Below are 19,848 nucleotides of genomic sequence, written 5' to 3'. Positions count from 1 at the left end.
TGGCTCATCTTTTGTATTCTCCGATCTTACACCAAGAAATTCATTTCTCTCTTGTTTATAGTCAGTTGTGCTTTCAGATTCTTAGTGCTGCAGTGTTTGGGTTTTTAAACATGGCAGGGAAGTATTTATTATTTTAAAAACTTAAATCTTCATTTTATTTACACACACACACACACACACACACACACTCTGTCACTCGTGGTTTTGGTTGCAGCATTTCCATTGGTGTTAGTTTTATCGTAAATTTGGGTTAAGTTTTATTTGGTGGATGTCCCTCTTGAATCAAAATACAAAAAATTGTCTTAATTGGGATTTGAAAAGAAAACCTATGGAAACCGATTTAGTCACTTTCACATTTATAAGATTTTGTTTTTACAAAACCTAAATTTGTGTGGATCTAAATTTACTTACATTGTCCCTGCTTAAAGCAACTGATATATGATTTTATGCTGCGCCACTGAAGTCCGTGGGAGCTTTCCCATTGACTTTGATGGGTTCAGGATTAGGCCCCGTATTTCTCTTTTCTTTTTTATTACTGAAGACACTGGCTTGAAAACATGTTCTTTTTAAGGGGTCACCTGCTTCTTCTCCCACGTGAAGTCACACTGACATTGCAGTCCTGTATCTGTTGTGTTGCAACCAGATTATATTGATTTTAGGTGAGCGGTAATTAGTGGGTGTAGGCTCTATAGAAGCAAAGTTCTTGTTTTTGTGCAAAAGCCCTTACTGCTAAAGAGTGTGAGGGAAGGGAGACGGCAAAAAGGGATGACTTAATATCAGAATTATTTCTAAATGGTTTTCCAGGGGCACGGTCAGCTATTTAAGGTTTACCGAATTTTAGACATGACCATTGCTGGTACACGAACGGGGAAATGCATAGTAGGAAAGTGTGCACAAACCGGAACAATGAATGTGTTTCCTTATTTTTCATACACTGTGTTCTGTCTAGGCACAAGTTCTGTCTATTTTCTCTACTCTCCCGATCCTGAGTCGCCTGGTTGAGCATGTTCCTATTGAAGTCAGTGGCAAAATTCCCTTTGATTTCAATGAGAGCAGGATTCAGCCCTTGTTTGTTGTACCATGCATGCTTCCTGACTCCGAGATTTCTCAGGGAGACTGGCATCCATGTGAACATGCATGCTGCTACTTCACCATTCTTATCCCACCAGTAAACGCAGTACAGCTTGGCAGGAATTGCTGGAAATACCACAGCCTTCGCAAAATCTGTTTAGATTTTCTTTTTTTAAACTACCATCTTCCTGGAATCCTTGAGAAAGTCCTCGTGGGGTCATAACAGGCATCTATTTGTGCTTTCTGCTGTCTTCACTCTCAGCGGATGTCTTGAAATCCTGATCTAAATTCTGGAAATAGTTGCTGCGCTCAGCCATGCTTTACATATTTGCTCTCTGTTTGGCCCCTACATTGGGGCTGGGCAAGCAGGTGCCCACAGAGAAAACATTCTACTGCAGCCTGAGTGAAAATTTCTTATCTGTTTTCACCCCATGTGATCCGGCCCTTTCTTTTGGGCACTCCTATTCTGCCCTCAGGCTGATGTGATTGTCAACCAAGCAACTCAGGGAGCAGCTGCACGCTCAGTTGTAGTGCTTTGGTTGCCCGGCACCCTATTCCTTTAGGGCAAATGGTCTTTGATCTGCAATACCGCAAACTGTGTCAGTGCATTAATGTAGCACAAAAGAGAGTACTAATAAAAATGTGGATGGCTACAACTGGGATGTTGTGTTTTAGCCCATTTTCCTTTTGATTTTTGCGCTAATTCTTGTCTAAGGTTAGAGTGTGACCAACAATCAAATTCATGAGCAATCCTGATACCTACCAGTACATGCAAAGATAAGTAGGTATATGAGGGAAGCTGTTGTTACCGCTCTTTCTCTCTCTCCAGTAATATTTATACACACACTCTTTCCATTTTAAAGTTGTAGTGAATTCGGGTGTTAGAGCTATAACCCTGGAGATCAAAGGCCACTCTGTTCGGAACAGGTAGATTGTGGTCACAGCAGTGAAGGATTTTCTTGTGCTGCTAATATACAGTGCTTCAACTATGTTCTGGAGGAGTCGCCTTCAGGGCTGCAAAGGTAATTGCAGGCCCTTAGTAGGGGGTGGCATACAGAGGTTCTTTAAGGAGGAAAAAACAGACAAGTAACATTAAATGCAAGTCTGGTAGCAGGGCTGCAGCACACTTACTTCCAAAAACGTCATGGCTTTTTAAAAGTGAACATGCAGAAATTAGGAAGCATCTCCTTCTCCTGAAGTGAGTTTGGTTTTTGGTTGTGGGGCGTGTATACGCGTGCCTGCCTCCCTCTCTCATCGGAGATGCCCCAGCAGCAGAACCTCAGCCTGTCCGGCTCAGCAGTGAGCCTTTGCCACGGTGCCACAAAGTGGGCAGGATCAGGTAAGCTGCTGACATGTCAGCAGATGCCAGTTGGCAGGCACAACTTTTCAGCTTTCTTGCCCTAAAATCTAGCCAAGTCACCGGTCCTCAGGAAGAAATATTCATAGGTTTTAGCATCAACTCTGTCATTTCACTAACTTTGAAAGCTAACTGCATTGCAAAAATGTAGTCCGAGTTGGAAGTAATGCGTATTTTTTTTTCTCTCTCCTCTAATTCTGGAACACCTGAATTTAGCTTCCATTCTACTGTTGGATAGATGCGAACTATAAGGAATTCGGGGGGATGGAGCGGGGAGGGAAACCACTTTGGCCAGAAAGCTGTGTGCATCTAAAAACCAGTGGGAGTGGGGTAATAATGGAAGCACTTTTACCATCAGAAGAGGCTATAGTAGAAGTGTAGGCTACCCTTGGAATTGAATGCACAGTTCTCTTGGTAGAATGTGTGGTAGATAAGTTTGGGTTAAACTCTGCACTACAGCCAACCTATGTCCTGGGAGTTGTCTGTGCTCTCCAGGTAAGGTAGTGTGCTCAGGTATTGGTAGACTGGATCCAAGTTGCTTTTCAGTATTGTTCCAAGAAGCATGGAAGCAGGTTTCAAAGTATTATTTTTGTAACTTGTACTGCCACCAGTGTGTTAGGACCCAGGTACAGCAGGCAAGGTCCCTGGCCAGGCAAGCACCCTGATCCTGCCACTGGATCTGGGTAAATGCATGAGTCTAAGTATGTAGATCACATGTGGCCTTTAATTCTACAAGGGGTGGGTTTCCATACTTCCCTGTAGAGGTCTCTGCAGAATCTACAATTGACGTGACCAGAGCAGCTGCATGCTGGAGAGGATGCTGCTGGCTGGAGAATAGTCTTCCTGTTTTGGAAATGAAGTTTCTAATGAGCTCTGTGTTTGACAGTGACAGTCTCCTCTATGCTACAGAAGAGCTCAGTTCAAGGCACCGTGCCGGGACTTGTGCAGGGTCTGAATGCTGCTTCCCCTTTTCACCTCTTTCATGTCCAGGTTTTAATGATCTAAATGACACTCAGCAGTCCAGTGGCCAGCGAATACAGGCCTCCCATTATACGTGACTTTCTGCTCACTGGACAGTTCACTTGGAGCATGGGTTCTGCTTCCATTTGTTGAAATTTCACTCCGCTAACTTTTCTGACACTGATGGGCTGAACTGTCAACTCTGGTAAAATGTTTTACCACTTGTTCTCTCTCTCTCTTTTTTTTTTTTAAGGGGAAACTGGCCTTGGTAAGTCCACGTTGATGGACACCCTTTTCAATACTAAATTTGAAGGTGAGCCAGCATCTCACTCACAGCCCGGAGTTCAGCTGAAATCCAGTACCTATGACCTTCAGGAGAGCAATGTTGGTCTGAAACTGACCGTTGTGGGCACCGTAGGCTTTGGGGACCAGATCAACAAAGAAGACAGGTAAAGAAAAGGGGATGAGCTTTGTTTGTAAGTGGGTGTTTTATTCTCTGACTTAACCAGACAGAGGTTCCTCGTCTGCTCCCTAGCCTGGCTCCACCCAGACTGGTCCAGGTGGCTTTGAAATGGAGTTGCCTTCTCACATCTTAGGAATCACATTTTAAAACCCATCTGTGCCCTGTTGCTTGTGGCTGTTCGGAATGGGATGGTGGAGGGCAGGCAGTTGGCCTTCTCAGAAGCCTACAGAATGTCCACGCTGCACGGAGCATTGACCATGAGACAGTGCTCATTTACTGCAAGCTGTGTCTACCCGACTCACTACCACCCCCTCTCCCCCCCCCCGCTGCATCCCGTCCATTGGATGCCTGAGCTCCACCTGTCTAAAGAGCAGAGAGAGCTGAGGCATTTCCTCACTTGCTGTCTTGTGCTCCAACAATGCAAACCACAATTACAGTCCAGTGTCTCTTTGTCTTCGTTGGTTGTTGGCAGTGGTTTTTTTTTTTTTTCAAACAAGATTATGTGATGTGCCCCTAATTAAATGCTCTGTGAGAACTGGTCTGGTCTCTGGCAGCTAGCTTCCCAATGCCCATAAACAGAGTGGTACAAGTGTACATCCATTCTTAGGATTTAAGAGCACTAGAGCAGTGTGCTGATCACAGAAATACCCTCCTCCTAAATTGTAGCTTTGTATAGAGGCTCTCTGGATGGTTTTACTTTGACATGTTTTTTTTAAAATAAGCACACCCTTTCCCCATCTTGTCCATTAAGTGATAGTCACTCTCTTTATGTAGTGTGTCCGGCACTCGGTATTCCAAATCGCTTTACAAGGACACTAAAGGAGAGCATGTTGCGGGAAATGGACTTCTTGCTGTAGGAGGACTGAATGAGTGGTGGTGTTGAAAGCCATCCTAAAAGAGTAGAAGTGCAGTTAAACCCACGGAACTCAAGGCCACATGACAGTAAGGAGGCCAAGACCTTATTGGGATTCCAAAAAGGATTAGACATTTATATGAATAAGAATAATATCCATAGTTATGTGAGATAAGGATATAAACCCTCATGCTTCAAGGCATAAGTTGACAGACCACTAAGTGCCCTGGGTAAGAAGGGAGCTTTCCTGTAGGCAGGTTACTCCATAACCATCCTTTCATGAGGTTTCTTGCACCTTCCTCTGAAGCATCTGGTACTGGTCTCTGTCAGACAGGGTACTGGACTAAGAGGACCATTTGGTATGGGAGTTCCAATGTCCTAGCACAATGCAAACTGCTTACAAACGAGCAAGTTTCACAGGAGATTAGGTGCTGCACTGTGGGTTAGTAACCAGTGGATAACTTTTTTAATAATGGAGCGTAATAAATGGACAATACTCTGTATTGCAAGGTGTACAGTTCTTTTCTCCCCCCCATAAAGCTATAAGCCCATCGTTGAGTTCATCGATGCCCAGTTTGAAGCCTACTTGCAAGAGGAACTGAAGATAAAGAGAGTCTTGCACAACTTCCATGACTCCCGTATCCACGCCTGCTTGTACTTCATTGCACCCACAGGCCATTCCCTGAAATCCCTGGACTTGGTAACGATGAAGAAGCTCGACAGTAAGGTAGGGGGCAGATCACCACAATCATCTATTCCTTTTCATCTGATTACTCTTCCAAACGATGTGAAACCTCACTAATCTGTCACAGGGCTCCTCGCCACCTCTCCATCACTCATGCTAGTGCAGATTAGTGGGGTCCCACGTAATATCCTGCAGCGTTACTGAGAAGGCTGCCTAGTACACACTTGAATTCTTCACGTGTAGCTAAGTTTTGTTGCCAGACATGGAAATTGCTCCTTTCGTGATTGTGACTGAGTGAAAACCAATCCCTTTTATCCCTGCGTTCCTTTCAGGTCAATATCATCCCTATCATTGCCAAATCTGATGCCATCTCCAAGAGTGAGTTGACAAAATTCAAAATTAAAATCACGAGTGAGCTGGTCAGTAACGGGGTGCAGATCTACCAGTTCCCGACAGACGATGAATCGGTGGCTGAGATCAACGGGACGATGAATGTAAGTAACAGAGCAGCTGTGATTCATTCAACACAGGGCTGATTTTGATCTCCACTTTCTCTTTTATTCCACTCTAAAGAGCAATAAGAAGATGTTGCTGCAATTTTATATTTATAGTCCAGTTCAATCCAAAGTGTGTTGAACAGCCAACTCTACGGCCAGTCTCTTGTGCTGTTCTAATCCACTCGTTCTCCCAGTTGTCCCTGGAATTGCAAGGTAGATACAGCTTGAATTTCTAATATTAACAAAATAAGCAGAATCCTCTCTTCCCTCAAAATATCCTTTAAGGCCAATTTCATACTTCCCTTTAATGTCTTATGTTAGTTTAAAATGTGCTGATACTGTGTGTTATTTTAAGAGATGCACTGTTTTGAAGCTGGGGAAAGGGGTTGGTTTTGTTCTTAAAGTGACGGTTTGGGCCAAATTCATTTGTGGGGGGGAATTCCATTGTCTCAGTGTAATTTCACCAGGGATCAATTTAGTGAGTGTCTATCTGTCAGTCCTCCTCTTCCCCCTCCCGCCCAGGCTCAGTAGTCTGGTTGCTCCAGATTCAGCGTGTGATGGGCTGAAAGTCTCTCTTATACATTCTGGCATGGGGGGGTATTCAAATCTACCCCTCCATCCTGCCCCTCTGACTCTAGTCAGCTATCCCTGCACTCTGCTAACATGGCTGGATTGGTAGATGCTCCCCGTAGATGTGGGGTCAGGGGCTTTGTTGGTTTCAGGCAGTTGGTTCCCTGAAGGCGGGTGCCTCTGCAGGAATGGAGCGAGGCGTGTGAAGTGTGTGTCACTGGATGTTAGGGGAAGACCAGAGGGGTCCATCCTCTGTCTTTTCAAAACAACTCCTCTCTCGAGTTACGTAAACTCATCCCAGGCCATGCTTTATTTACCACCTCTCTGACTTGCTGGTCACAGTTGGAAATAATGCATCCTTTTAGCCCCTTCGCGGCTGTCTTGACGTGCATGTGCTGCAGCTGCTGACAAATAAATGGAAGGTCAGGGCAGATGGGTAAGTCTGGCCCTGCTACATGAGTGGAGTTCTGGGATACGCTTTATTGAGATCAGTGTTGTCTATGTTAGACACAGTGATGCATTCATATCCCTCTGCTGTTCTCCACCCCCACCCCATCTCCTGGGTCTTTTGCCCAAGTGGTTGGTACTTTTGTATTCTTGTTTCTTGCAGAGTCGTATATTCCTTTGGGTCTTCCTCCTCATGTAGCCAGGTCTTTGCACAGCAATAACTCCCCTTGCTGGCTCTGATCGCTCTGTGCTATGCCTTGATGCTTTCACAACCAGAAGCTCATCTGGCTGGGTGGTCTAACTGCCCTGCAGTGGAGGTGCTTTGATGAAGGTGGCAAGTTTTTGGCCATAACAAGAAGACAGAGGGACTGTTGCTGGGACTAACAGTCACAACGGTTCCCTTCCCCAAAAAGGGCGTGCGGCACATTAGCTTTGTCCAAGTAACAGCTCTTTCCCTGTGGCTCAGAGAGATTCTCCTGTGCAGCTCTGGATTTCCAGTGTAAAACACCATAATGCAGAGAGGGGCCAAACTTTTAAAAAGGCAGCCCTACACTGTCTCTCAGGGCTTGTCTATACTTACCGCGCTGGTTCGGCGGCAGGCAATCGAACTTCTGGGTTCGATTTATCGCGTCTAGTCTGGACGCGATAAATCGAACTCAGAAGTGCTCCCCGTCGACTCCGGTAATCCTGCTCGCCGCGAGGAGTACGCGGAGTCGACGGGGGAGCCTGCCTGCCGGGTCTGGACGGGGGTAAGTTCGAACTAAGGTATGTCGACTTCAGCTACGTTATTCACGTAGCTGAAGTTGCGTACCTTAGTTCGATTTGGGGGTTTAGTGTAGACCAAGCCTCATGGGCACCTCCTGTACCCGCAAAACTTGTCTTAGCAGTTTTTGTGCTTGCGGCTGAATTGTGTCTCAGACACGAGAATCCGTGCCACTCTGTCTGAACGCAGGGCAAACTATCCCTTGGGTAAATACCTTGGCCCTCTTGAAAACTGACACCCTCATGTTCTCATCTCCTCACATCTCAGTCATTTTCTGAAGACTTTTGATGGAAAAGGCATTTTCTCTCTAAAGGTATTTGGACAATATTTTCTCTGGCTTTATCTAAGGAGAGCGTGTAAAAGGGAGCCAGCACTGCAAAGGGTTGGAACACAGGACAGGACGTTGGGGAAACCTGGATTGTGGCCCAGGCTCTGACACTGGCTGCTTCGTTATGTTGGGTGTGTCACTTAATCTCTGCCTCACTTTCCCATCTGGATAATGTCTACCTGGAAAAATGTGATGTGAAGTGCTAAGAATCTTTATTAGATGGGTATGCTACCTACTGTGGCTGCTTTCTGTATTTTCTGTTGTGGTTTGATCTTGCCATTTGAATGGTTTTGCTATTGGATCTCACTCTATGCACTGATCCTCTTGCGATGTAAACTTTGAAATAATGTTGGGAAAAGGTAGACTCTGAGACTCTCGTGATTGACAGAGGAATAGCCACCACTTTCTTGGTAATGCGAAGGTCCATGGTAAATATCCATCCATCGGTCCCTTGGTCATTTACGTTTCTCTTGAATGGGAGTCGCCATCACAGATTTTAAATACACTGGAAATTGCCAGTGGCTGAACAGAGAGAGAATCCCATTTAAATCCTCACATTAAACTGATAGAAATCATAATTTCCAGGTGAATGAAGACTAATGACTATACAGGAAAGAATCCAAATTTGATTCAGGTATTTTATCAAACCTGGGGAAGATGCATTCTAATAATCTATTTTATTAATTGCATAAAACGAATCTGCTTAGACTTCAGGTGCTGCAGATAACCTGGCAGAGTGATTGAAACCCATAATCATAGTGCATAAGGCAAAAGCAGAGAGATTCTTTACTCTTAGAACAGAAGAAGATGAGCCTATTTGAAAGACTTCTCTAAAAGAAGGGGAGGCTTTCTATTCCTTTTCTCATTTCTTCCCAGACCTACATACCAAGGGCCGAATTAAGCTTCTCTTTAACTATCAGATCATTCATATTTGTGCAAATCAAAACCCTCCTGAACTGGGAGAATCAATTAATCTTTATATCAATGCTGTTGCTGGGTTACTTAATTTGATCTGGAGGAATTGACAGGGCTGTTTGCTTGTTTAGTGTATTTTTAAAAGATTGTGTCAAGAGTGCCAGGAGCCTGGCATGGGCCACTCCATTATGATAGTTTGTAAAAGTCCAAATAAACTAAAATTAGAATAGCGAAGGAAGCTACTTTGCTCTTAAGATTTAAAATAACAGCCAGATGAAAATAACAGTTCAAACAGATGGTGTTCTGTCTTGGTGGGCAGAGCACAGGATTTTGAGCCAGAACTCTTGGGTTGTATCCCTCCTTCCAGCACACATTACTTTGATGACTTTAGAAAAGCTACGTTAGTTTACTGATGTGTAGAATGGGGATAACACTTGTGTACTTCCTAGGGATGTTCTGAGGCTTGATTGTTTGTAAAGTGCTTTGTGTTACTCAGACAAGAGAGAAGTTCAAAGGATTTTAGTTAAGGGTATGAGCATCCAGATTTGGTAGTAGGCAAACTTATAAAGCCTCCGGGTTTGTTATCAGAAAGCAAAGAGCCAAGAAGTTAAATGTAAAGCACTACTCTGATGAGAGAACATTAGATCTGAAAGATTCAGAATATCATGAGAATGTCCTTGTAAAACAAATCGGAAGGCTCATTGGATGAATATTAAAATCTTTCTGAATTGACTCTTTCCAAGAAGCTCTGTGAAAAGCTGGGAGCCAGCTCTGAGACTTTCCAGGCTCGTAAACTACTAGCACTGTGCAGTAATTGCAGTTTATAAACCAGTCATTGTGAAAGAACAACTCTGACTGGTGGCTCGAGAGTCTGTGTGTTTCCAGCATAAGTGCACAAACTGGCCCCAGAACACTTCCTCTAGTCAGTAATGTAGCTCGAGCATTTGCAGCTTGAGAACCACACTTCTCAGGTGGCTGATGGCACTTGGTCCTAAGCCTGGTGTTGTACAGCATGCCGGGGAACTCATAAGAACCATGTGCCACTGCTTACGTGAATGGCAAGTTTTAAACAGGACTTGGGGAATTAATAGAGGTCAAAGTCATCTCAGAGCAAAAATAATCACCGTAACCTGCGCTACCCCGGTGAAGAACATTTAATTAGCAGACATTTATAGAACTATTGTTTAGCCAAACTGGTCTCCTTCAGTTATCCAAGTCTCTCTAAGCTGGATGTCTCAGTACTTAAGTTTTCGATCAGCTATTGAATTAGAAGCTACGGATCTAATGCAGTTTCACACATACTATGCCACAGAAGCACAGGAATTCAGACAGAAACTTGGTATGCTGGCGCTCCCAAGTAAGGTTCTCAAAATCATCAGGAAACGATTCTAAAAATAGCCAACCCAATTCGTCATCAGAAGATTGAACCTGCTTCAGAAAGGGTGATCAATATCCAGCAATGCAACGCCTGGACTGTAAACATGTCCTGCGTGGTGCCCAGTCAGACCTGCTTGATATCTGAACGTCAAGCAAATTAACGGCAAAAACAAAGGGGTGAAAATAGGCCAAGTGAGTGGTGGTTATGAAGATCCTAAAAAGCCAAAAGCACAGGTCCAGGAATTCTTGTGTAGCATCCACCAGGCTGGGAACAACAGAAATGGAAGAAAGAACTCAAGATGGGAGCCAATAGACAGTCACAACCTAAAGTAACTAATGGGTTATTGAAGGGAAAGGGTCAGCAGCTGGAAGCACGCCAACTGTAATTTATTATATACACATACACACTCTCTCTCTCACGCTCAGAAATAGACAGTAACCAAAAGAATGACACCAACATGAGAATCCACCTTGTCTTCATGGCTAAACTCAGGCCAGCTGTCCAGTGGAAGGCTCTTAACTGCCTAAGAGATGGTGTCACAGTCTCTGGAAAGAGTATTTTCTAGTCCTGGAAAGACACCTGTAGTCTCTGCACTTTAAGTACAGAATTTTCTTTGACAATTTCTAACAGTTATACTTCAACGTGGACTGACAATGACCCATACCACGTCGACATACACAGTGTAAATGCCTAGATAGGCTGAATGCCACATTCTGTTCTTAGTTACGCCACTTACGTACCTGCAGCAACATCGTCAAAGTTATTCTTCATTTATGGTAGTGTAACGGAGGGCAGAGTTTGGCCCTTGATCTACCTTGTTAGTCTCTTTTAGTCCGGTTACAGTTTTATCTTTTCTTTCAAATATTTTTTTTGGAAGCCGTTTGGCTCTTCCTACGCTGTGCTATGGGAAACAAATTTCCCATTCATAACCTTGTAGGTGGTAATATCCTGTTTTTCTGGGCAGTTGCTAATATGAATTCATTCCACTTCCGTGTGTAGATGTTTCCCCTGTAGGTCTCTGGACTCTGTGTGTGTGTGTGTGTGTGTGTGGGGGGGGGGGGGGGGTTGTAATTTTTCTGTCTGAAAAGCCAAATATATTTAAAATGAGGACACAAATGAGTAACTGTTTAATTGTTTTCTTTAAATGTACAGCACTGTATTTCCAGCCCTTCATAATTAGCTGATTTCCAGCAGATGTCTGCTTTCCAGCTGAGAGGTTGAATCCTTTCCTTGGGCCACTTTGCTTCCTAAAGCTCTCTGTACCCTCATGGAGAGGGAGTTAAACCTAAACATAATGGGCCCAAGTCTGTGCTAACTTATCCCCAGCCCGCTGGTTTGGGTGGGAGTATAGAGGTGACTGCCCAGAACATCCTCAGGGTATTGAATGATTGCATGGTCCAGCAGAGCTGAGAGTCTATCTCAGCACTCAGCCTTTGTTTTATACAGTACACCTCTACCCCGATAGAACACAAATTCGGACATAACGCGGTAAAGCAGCACTCCGGGGAGGTGGGGCTGCGCACTCCGGCGGATCAAAGCGAGTTCGATATAACGCGGTTTCACCTATAACGCAATAAGATTTTTTGACTCCCGAGGACAGCGTTATATCGGGGTAGAGGTGTATATTCATGTCTTCACTATTCTGACTATCAGGATGAGAGCAGTATGGCCCGGGAGAAGGCCGCGTGGCTCATCTTAGTCTGTCATGGATGCTCACAGGCAGTTTCATAGTGTTTGTTAGTTTAGTTAGTAGCCTGGTTTAAACCCCAGGGTTGTATTTCCTATGTCACTGACATGTGCCAGTGGAAAATAGCTTCTAATCTTTGTTTGATGCTCACAGCATTAAAATGACTAGGAACTGAGTCCTGCTCCACTCGAGTCAATAGGTGAACTCCCATGGCAGGATCAGTCACTAACCTACTAGCTGTTCTCCGTGCACCACTGTGCCTACCCCCACCTTTCCTGGGGATCCTCAAGGTGCAGAGATTTCCCCCCCCCCCCCTCTTACCTGCTCACTTTCAAAACCCTGCGTCATGTCTGACCATCCTTCAGGTCGACTGGGGCTGGCTCTGGAGTTTGGTTCCCTTTGGAATTAATGCTTGACTCAAAAATGGTGCCAGAAAATGGGGGGCTGGTGCTCCCTCCCCTTCTCTAGTCTGCTCCCCCACAATGCTCGTATCTCACATCGAGGATTGAGGGGCAGATCTCTGGTCTCAGGCTCTGTGTGTCAGTGAGTGGGATAGGCTGGCTCTAATACAACCCTGTCAACTTAAAGCCAAATCTCTCCACATTCCCCTGTCTTGACTCTTGTCACTAATCCAACAAATTTTCAACCTACTTGTGAGCTTAAATCCTTATTCTTATTCCCGTGAGCAAAGCCAAGGTCATTGATCTTACTGGTGTAATTGGTATCCCAAGGCTACATTAATTACTCAGAATTCAGTGCAGCTTAATGGCTGTTACTAGCAAATGTCACTGCATGCTATCCAGCATATGGGGCTGGGGTGGGGGAGGAGCAGAGGAGCTGGCTGCTTATTTTAAACGCTGAAATCCAGAGTGTGATTTGTTCACTGCTGTGCAGAATGCGCTATAATCCTCTGCCCACCCCCCACCACCCACCCTTCAGATCTAGTTTGTCACACAGCAGACCGAATAATGTACTAAGAGAGCAGCATTTTTAGTTCAGCTGCAGAAGTTTTTCTGGAAGGTTTTAGAGAGAGAGGGATGGAGCGTACTCACAAGCCCCTGACTGGTAACTCTTAATGTTTATAGAGCTCTTTACATTTTTTAACCTTTCATCTGCACGGTGACCCTTTGAGGTTGCGAAGTTTGGTCCCTATTTTACAATGGGAAGCTGAGACTGAGAGGTTATGTGGCTTGCGCAGGGTCACCGAAGAAATTGGTAGCAGAGCTGGGGATAGACCCTGGAAGTGCCTGGCTTTGAACCCTACACTCAGTCTACTAGGCCATGCTGTGTTCTATTACTCATGGATGCCAATATCCCAGAACGAAAAGATGGGTGAAATACTCAGATCTCTCAGACTTGCTGCCTTGGGGTGGAAAGCAGCCTCCATTAACCTTTTTGGACACCTGGGCAGTGAGGGAAAAACCATGCTCCAAAGCCTGAAAACCGGCACAGCAAAGACAAATGGCCATGTAGAGAGGATCACTCTGAAGTTTACAAGATGTGCAAGTGCAGGGAAAAATGTGCATTCTTTGAAGGATTAGCAGGCAAACTGGATGCAGTTTAGGATTGCTTTAGCTGGATTAATCCCTGTATTTTTCCAAGCCAAGTCCCAGAATCCATGTGCTTCTAGGAAAATTGAGTTAATACATTCCAGCTAATCAGAACACCACTTGGGTTCTCCCACCTTTGTGCTATTCCAAAATGTGTCTCCTTGGTTTGTCCCCTAACTTGATCTGGGAATCTCTCCTTCCCTCTAGTGTGGAGTGAGTCAGTTGCTGCCAGTGAGTTCATGAGGTGTGTTTATGAAGCAGTCAACGGCTGAGTGAACAGATCAAAAGCTGTTAGAAAATCTAGTTTGATCAGAAAGCTCTCGTGCGAGACTGGACCGCTCTGAGGATTGGTGATGGGCAGAGCCTTTTATTTCTAGGTTGCAGATTCAAATGCCATGCAGGCCACAATAACTGCAGGTAGTTGCCATCTTGCTGGTTTTATGTCCGCTCCCAGTAGCTACTTACCCACATTGAGACAAACCACCACAACTGGCATCTTGGCTGGCAGGCTTGGTGCAGAGGCTGAGGTACGAATGGGAATGGAGACTGACCTACCCCCATAGACATGAGGGTCCCTTCTGGTCAGGATTGAGACGTGTCGGCAGGGAAAGCTGCTTCTGTTCTATGGCTAATGCGCCACAGAACAGCCTCCGGGACTTTTAAGATGGTCACGTTCACTGAGTACCGAGTTGTCTCTCTCATGTCACTCACGCGAGTGTCTTAAAGAGGGGAAACGTTGAGAGCTGAGAAAAGCAAAGGAGGCTCTGAGAGGTCTCTTGCTGCTTCCGCACCCCCACAGCACTAACTCCTCAGGCAGAGCAAGCCTGTTAGGACAAAAGCAGAATTGGTCACAATGCAGCTAGTTCAGCTCGCTTGAGACTCGGGGAGTGAATGTCTGGCAGGAGGAGCCAGGCAGTGAATAAACATTAGCAACAGGGGTCCCAAAAGCCCTTCTTTGTCTTGGCCCTGGGGCCACTGCCCCACCCCACTTTAGCAACTGGGCTTATGGGATGGAGGGGAGACTGATCTGGTGTCTTGGGGCCTGTGTTCAACAACGTCTCGCTTGGTAGCTGTGGGTAATCCGGGCGGTTTAAGTAGCCATAGTAAAAGGTGACTAATACAGACCTATTGAAATGTTTCAGGCCCACCTGCCGTTCGCAGTGATTGGCAGCACGGAGGAGCTGAAAATAGGAAACAAAATGATGAAAGCCCGTCAGTATCCATGGGGCACGGTGCAGGGTGAGTGCTGCTCGCTGGCGTTTCCTGGGTGTGCTGGGACCATTCTCCCCAGAGTCAGTGTGATCTCGTAGGTGGAAGCACGACTGAGTCCCCGTCAGTCCCCTGTTATGGCTCTGCTGCTGACTTGGGCATCTCCGTGCCCTAGTTTCCTGTTAGGGATTACCGTCCATATCTCTCATGGTTATAGCTTTGTGGGGCTCCTCTTAAGAAGTTGCTTTTAGTGAGAAAGAGTTATTGAAGTCCCTTCATGGGGTTGTGTAAGGCTGAGGGGTATGTGGAGAAGACCTGTGTGTGTCTCTCTCTGTAACTCCTTCTCACAACTCTGCAGTTGAAAATGAAACTCACTGCGACTTTGTGAAGCTGAGAGAGATGCTGATCCGCGTGAACATGGAGGATCTTCGCGAGCAGACCCACACGCGCCACTACGAGCTGTACCGGCGATGCAAACTGGAGGAAATGGGATTTAAAGACACTGACCCAGACAGCAAACCATTCAGGTACAATCCCTGGAGCACTGGTTGTAAGAGAGAAAGGAGCTGGAGAGAGACACGGTGGGCCCTGGCAGGAGGCTGGCTACTGTATAGCACCGTGTTAGTGCTCTGTGACCCGGTTCTCCAACCTCCTGAAGCGTTTGATCTTTGGAATTAATTGGGCTCTGTGCAGCCCAGCTGATTTCCCCTCCCTCCTGGTCAGTAATGAGTGGGAGAGCAACCACCACAGCTAGTTAACCCCTCAGTGTGGGCCCAGCTGAAGTGAGAGAAAAGTGGGGGAAGTAAACAAACGAAGGGAGGATGCAGATGGGGTGTGAGTGAAATGAGGGGAGGGGGGGAGGGGAGGAGAATGCTAGAAGCAGAGAGAACTATGGGAAATAATCTCTTTATGAAACTGAGGAGTCTTTTGCCCCATGGGAGCCCCTGCTAGGCATGATGTGGTGGTTTCCCTTTGAACAAATGTCCATCTGTAAACCCTTTGGCTGACTGATTTGCCAGTCTGCTCGCGCCAGTGTCCAGAGGTGGTCTCTGCTGTTCTTTTCCACGGCTAAGCTAGACCTCTCCTACAGGAACAGCAGAGACCTGGGGAGAGGCTAGAACAGGGGTCAGCAACCTTTCAGAAGCGGTGTGCCGAGTCTTCATTTATTCACTCTAATTTAAGGTTTTGCGTGCCAGTAATACATTTTAACGTTTTTAGAAGGTCTCTTTCTATAAGTCTAAAATATATAACTAAACTATTGTTGTATGTAAAGTAAATAAGGTTTTTAAAATGTTTAAGAAGCTTCATTTAAAATTAAATGAAAATGCAGAGCCCCTCGGACCAGTGGCCAGGACCCAGGCAGTGTGAGTGCCACTGAAAATCAGTTTGCGTGCCGCTTTTGGTACACGTGCCATAGGTTGCCTACCCCTGGACTAGAACAATCAGGTGGTGGTCCTTGGAGGTAGGCTAACCAACTGCTGCATCAGACAGGATCACTGTGACTTGTTAATTAAACCATGAGGCTGGAGAGCCCATCCATTCAAGCCCTTTTAATATATGGCAGTAGTATGATAATGCGCAGAGCTAATAATGACATGGAAGGAAAGGCGCTTGGAGACGTATGGATTAGCGAGCAGCGTGTGAAGGATTTGATGCTGAAGGTCTGAGCCAAAGCCAATTGAAAGCCTTCCATTAACCTCAAAGGGCTATGGACGTGGACTTGAATGGAGAAGTGGCAGAAGGAAAATAGACTGGGTGAGGAGGAAGGTGGGGCAGGGATGGAGGGAAAAGCAGCACAAGAAAAGTGCTTGACTTATAATGAGGATGTGAAAATCTCCTAGAATTGGAATGTTTGAAGCACTCCATCTTCTCTGAAGCAAAGTCAGTGCTTCTGCTCCCAACAGGAGGCCTGGTACTGGGGCATGTGGTACTGGGGTATTCATGGGGAGATGACCGATGGTTCTTTAACACTCACTCAAATTGCAAAATGAGGCAGACCTAATCTGCCGAATTTGGATCCGGAGTCAAACTTCCCCAGAGTCCTGCGGGTGTTGGGATGTGGGTTTTGAGTTGGCCCCTTCTCTTAAGATGATTGATGGCATTAGAGCAGCATGGTCAAATTCTGCACTGTCATGTGCATTCATCCCAGCCATCACCCTCATGGATTTTAATGGAGATGCACAAAATGAGAGCAGAATTTAGACCACTGATTATTGGTTGTTTTTCCCCCCCCCTCCTTAGCTTACAAGAGACTTATGAGGCCAAGAGGAATGAGTTTCTGGGGGAACTGCAGAAAAAGGAAGAGGAGATGAGGCAAATGTTTGTCCAGAGAGTCAAGGAGAAAGAAGGTGAACTTAAAGAGGCCGAAAAAGAGGTAAAGGCAGCTCTGTCTAGCTCCAATCTTATCCGCTGTTGGGAGCATTAAATTTACCTCAAAAAAGTTGGTGCTGAAATTGCCATTATGTGTAGAGAACGTGGCCTTGCTTCATGGTGATGCTCAGTAAAGAGAGAAGGGTCCAGATTTGGCTCAGGAATGGAGTGTGTTGTGTCCGTTTTATGGGGGAAGAAATCAGGTCATTACATTTGCATGCTGTAGGAAAATGCAACATTCTTCCTTTGTGATGGCTACCAGACAATATCACAGTACCATAAATAAGTGCAGCACTTTCACTGTGCTATGTCTGCGTGTCTGGCCTAGGGAGAACTCAGACCCCCTAGTTCAGTTGTGATCCCTGGTCTGTTCTCCCATTTGCTCTACTGAACTCCCCTCCACACTGTGTGAGTGTGTGCCAAGATGCAAGGGGTGAAACTGAGGCCTTGAAAGAAGCTGAGTCCTCAGTCTGTTTTCTCCATGTGCAGGAATTTAAATACACAATTCCCTGAGCCTCATAAGGGGAATAAATGCTGTAGTGTGATGGCTTGTGAGAATAAAGTATATGGCATGAAATAGCTGTAATCCATTTCTCGCTGTTAGAGCCTAAAGCCTCTAATTAGTTAATTAGGTACTTAAGACGAATTTAAGAAGTAACTAAGCGATCCCATTAGAAAGTAAAATAAATGGATTAAAGTAAATTAAGAAACAAAAGTTGACTGCTACTTTTTATAACTAAATAGTGCCTACCACTTATCCCATCCCATCCATACCTTTCTCAGTGACATATTAATAAAATATTGTCTAAACTGTAAACATTTTGGGGTAAGGACTGTTTACCACTCTGTTTGTGTAGCAGAATGGGGGCCCTAGGCATTACTGTAATAAGCATGTGATTTCCATGGGCTGTATAGCATGTTGTTATGAACCTATGATGACAGTCTCATAGGATCCTAATCCGTTCCCGCAGGGAGAGTCAGATGAAGGAAGAATCAATACTGTACTTCAGTGTTCTCTGGAATAGAATGGCTGCTAATGCCTTGTTTTCCTTTGATGATCTGCCCCTTTTCGTCACTCTAGCTGCATGAAAAGTTTGATCGTCTCAAGAAGCTGCATCAGGATGAAAAAAAGAAGCTGGAGGACAAGAAGAAATCTCTGGACGATGAAGTCAATGCGTTTAAACAGAGGAAGACGGCAGCTGAATTGCTCCAGTCTCAGGCCCAGCAGGCTGGAGGATCACAGACTCTTAAAAGGGAAAAGGAGAGAAAAAAGTAAGTGGCTAACCTGGTGTTTGCTTCCTGGCAATGATTTTCCTTTATTAGTTCCTAGAGGTGAACTGGGTTCTCTTCATTTAAATCTCTCTCAGTACCATTTCTCACTTAGTAGAACACGGCATCCCTAAGGGGCCGACTTTTCAGTGAGACAAACCTTCAGCCCCTAGTATGGCTGAAAAATGGCTTGAAGCTGTTGACCATCACATTTCATCTTGAAGAGCAAAGAACCCAGTGCTAACTAGGCGAGGTAATGTTGTGATTGCCACTAGCCAATGGGTGCTTTAAACCAGGCCTAGTTGGGTCTTTCTTTTTTTGGGGTAGGATTCAGCTGTCTTTCCCTCTATCTATGCCATGTCATTCAAAAAAATCCAACCTGATGTGATGCTTGTTCAGGGACCTCCCATGTTGGCCTGTGGACAACATGTGAGCAGCATGACGGGAATGATCTCATGTGGTCTAGAGAGGTGCACCATGATGGGTCTCATACAGAGCTCAGTTTGCTGTAGTTAGGTATAAAAGCAAGGAGAGCCCTGTAGCCACTTGGAGGTATTCTCCATCTAGAGCAGGGTTTGAGCGGTGGATGTATCGAAAGATGAACAGAGGAGCTTCTCTTCTCTCATTAACCTGTTTATTTAACTCCGTGATACTCAGACTGAGGCTGGGGAGCCGCAAATGGCTCTTTAATGTCTCCCGTGGCTCTTTGCAGCACATGATATTAAAACAGTGTGAGTTAATTATTAACCACTCTAAGTTACTATGTTGTTGACCAATTGTAGAATACTTGGTCAGTCATCTTACTGGTAGAATAATAGCTAGTAAATGAAACAATGAATTCACACTACTGTGGCTCTTTTGGGTAATGTTGATCGCTAATTTAGCTCCTGAACCATTGAGGTCTGAGTATCACTGATTTAAGTGAAGGGAGAGCTGAGTTTTCCCTTGTCTGGAGCTCTTCCTATAGCTCCTGGTCACACTGTGGACATTTTCCATTGAAGCTAATCACCTTCGATACATACATGCAGATCCTAGGACTTGTAGTTGTTACTTAATAAATTCTAGCTGCTTCAGAACAACACAAGCCAAGTAATATTTTTTCATGGAAAAATGTAAGAACCTGGTGTCTGACTCAAACTAAGTGAAGAGATTAAGTTGAAAGGAAGATTCCAGTGGTATTACTTTGGTGGGAAAATTAGTGTAACAGAGTGGAGAATTGGGTCCATAACCTTTAGTCTGCAACCACTAGAGAGCAACATAGTTGTGCACACTTAAACAGCCTGTCATTCCACCCAGAAGTGAGCAGCTATTATTTCTCTGCGATGGTATATTACCTGAAACAGAGTTCCACTGCCATCTTGTGTGTGTACTAGTAGCATTGTGCATATAACTAATGTGATCTGTTTTTATAGTTTCCATGATTGACACCTGTCTAGACCATCTGTGCAAATGCAGAGTAAATCTTGCATGCAGTCA

At 45.1% G+C, this 19,848-nt stretch overlaps 1 protein-coding gene across 5 annotated transcripts in view; it reads left to right on the top strand.

The window, feature by feature from the left end:
* Positions 1–19,848, top strand: part of SEPTIN6 (septin 6) — a 46,309-nt gene that overhangs the window by 18,384 nt on the left and 8,077 nt on the right. For all 5 annotated transcript variants that reach the window (XM_034780965.1, XM_034780962.1, XM_034780963.1 and 2 more), the window contains exons 3-9: positions 3,642–3,837; positions 5,245–5,431; positions 5,722–5,883; positions 14,667–14,763; positions 15,092–15,260; positions 16,975–17,107; positions 18,185–18,375. In XM_034780965.1, the coding sequence (XP_034636856.1) occupies positions 3,642–3,837; positions 5,245–5,431; positions 5,722–5,883; positions 14,667–14,763; positions 15,092–15,260; positions 16,975–17,107; positions 18,185–18,375 (1,135 nt within the window). The remainder of the gene's footprint in view (positions 1–3,641; positions 3,838–5,244; positions 5,432–5,721; positions 5,884–14,666; positions 14,764–15,091; positions 15,261–16,974; positions 17,108–18,184; positions 18,376–19,848) is intronic.

Source organism: Trachemys scripta, chromosome 9, assembly GCF_013100865.1.
Source record: "Trachemys scripta elegans isolate TJP31775 chromosome 9, CAS_Tse_1.0, whole genome shotgun sequence".
NCBI classification, from domain to species: domain Eukaryota; kingdom Metazoa; phylum Chordata; order Testudines; family Emydidae; genus Trachemys; species Trachemys scripta.
The sequence above is the reverse complement of the archived record's forward strand: the minus strand, read 5'-3'. Positions and strand labels throughout refer to the sequence as shown.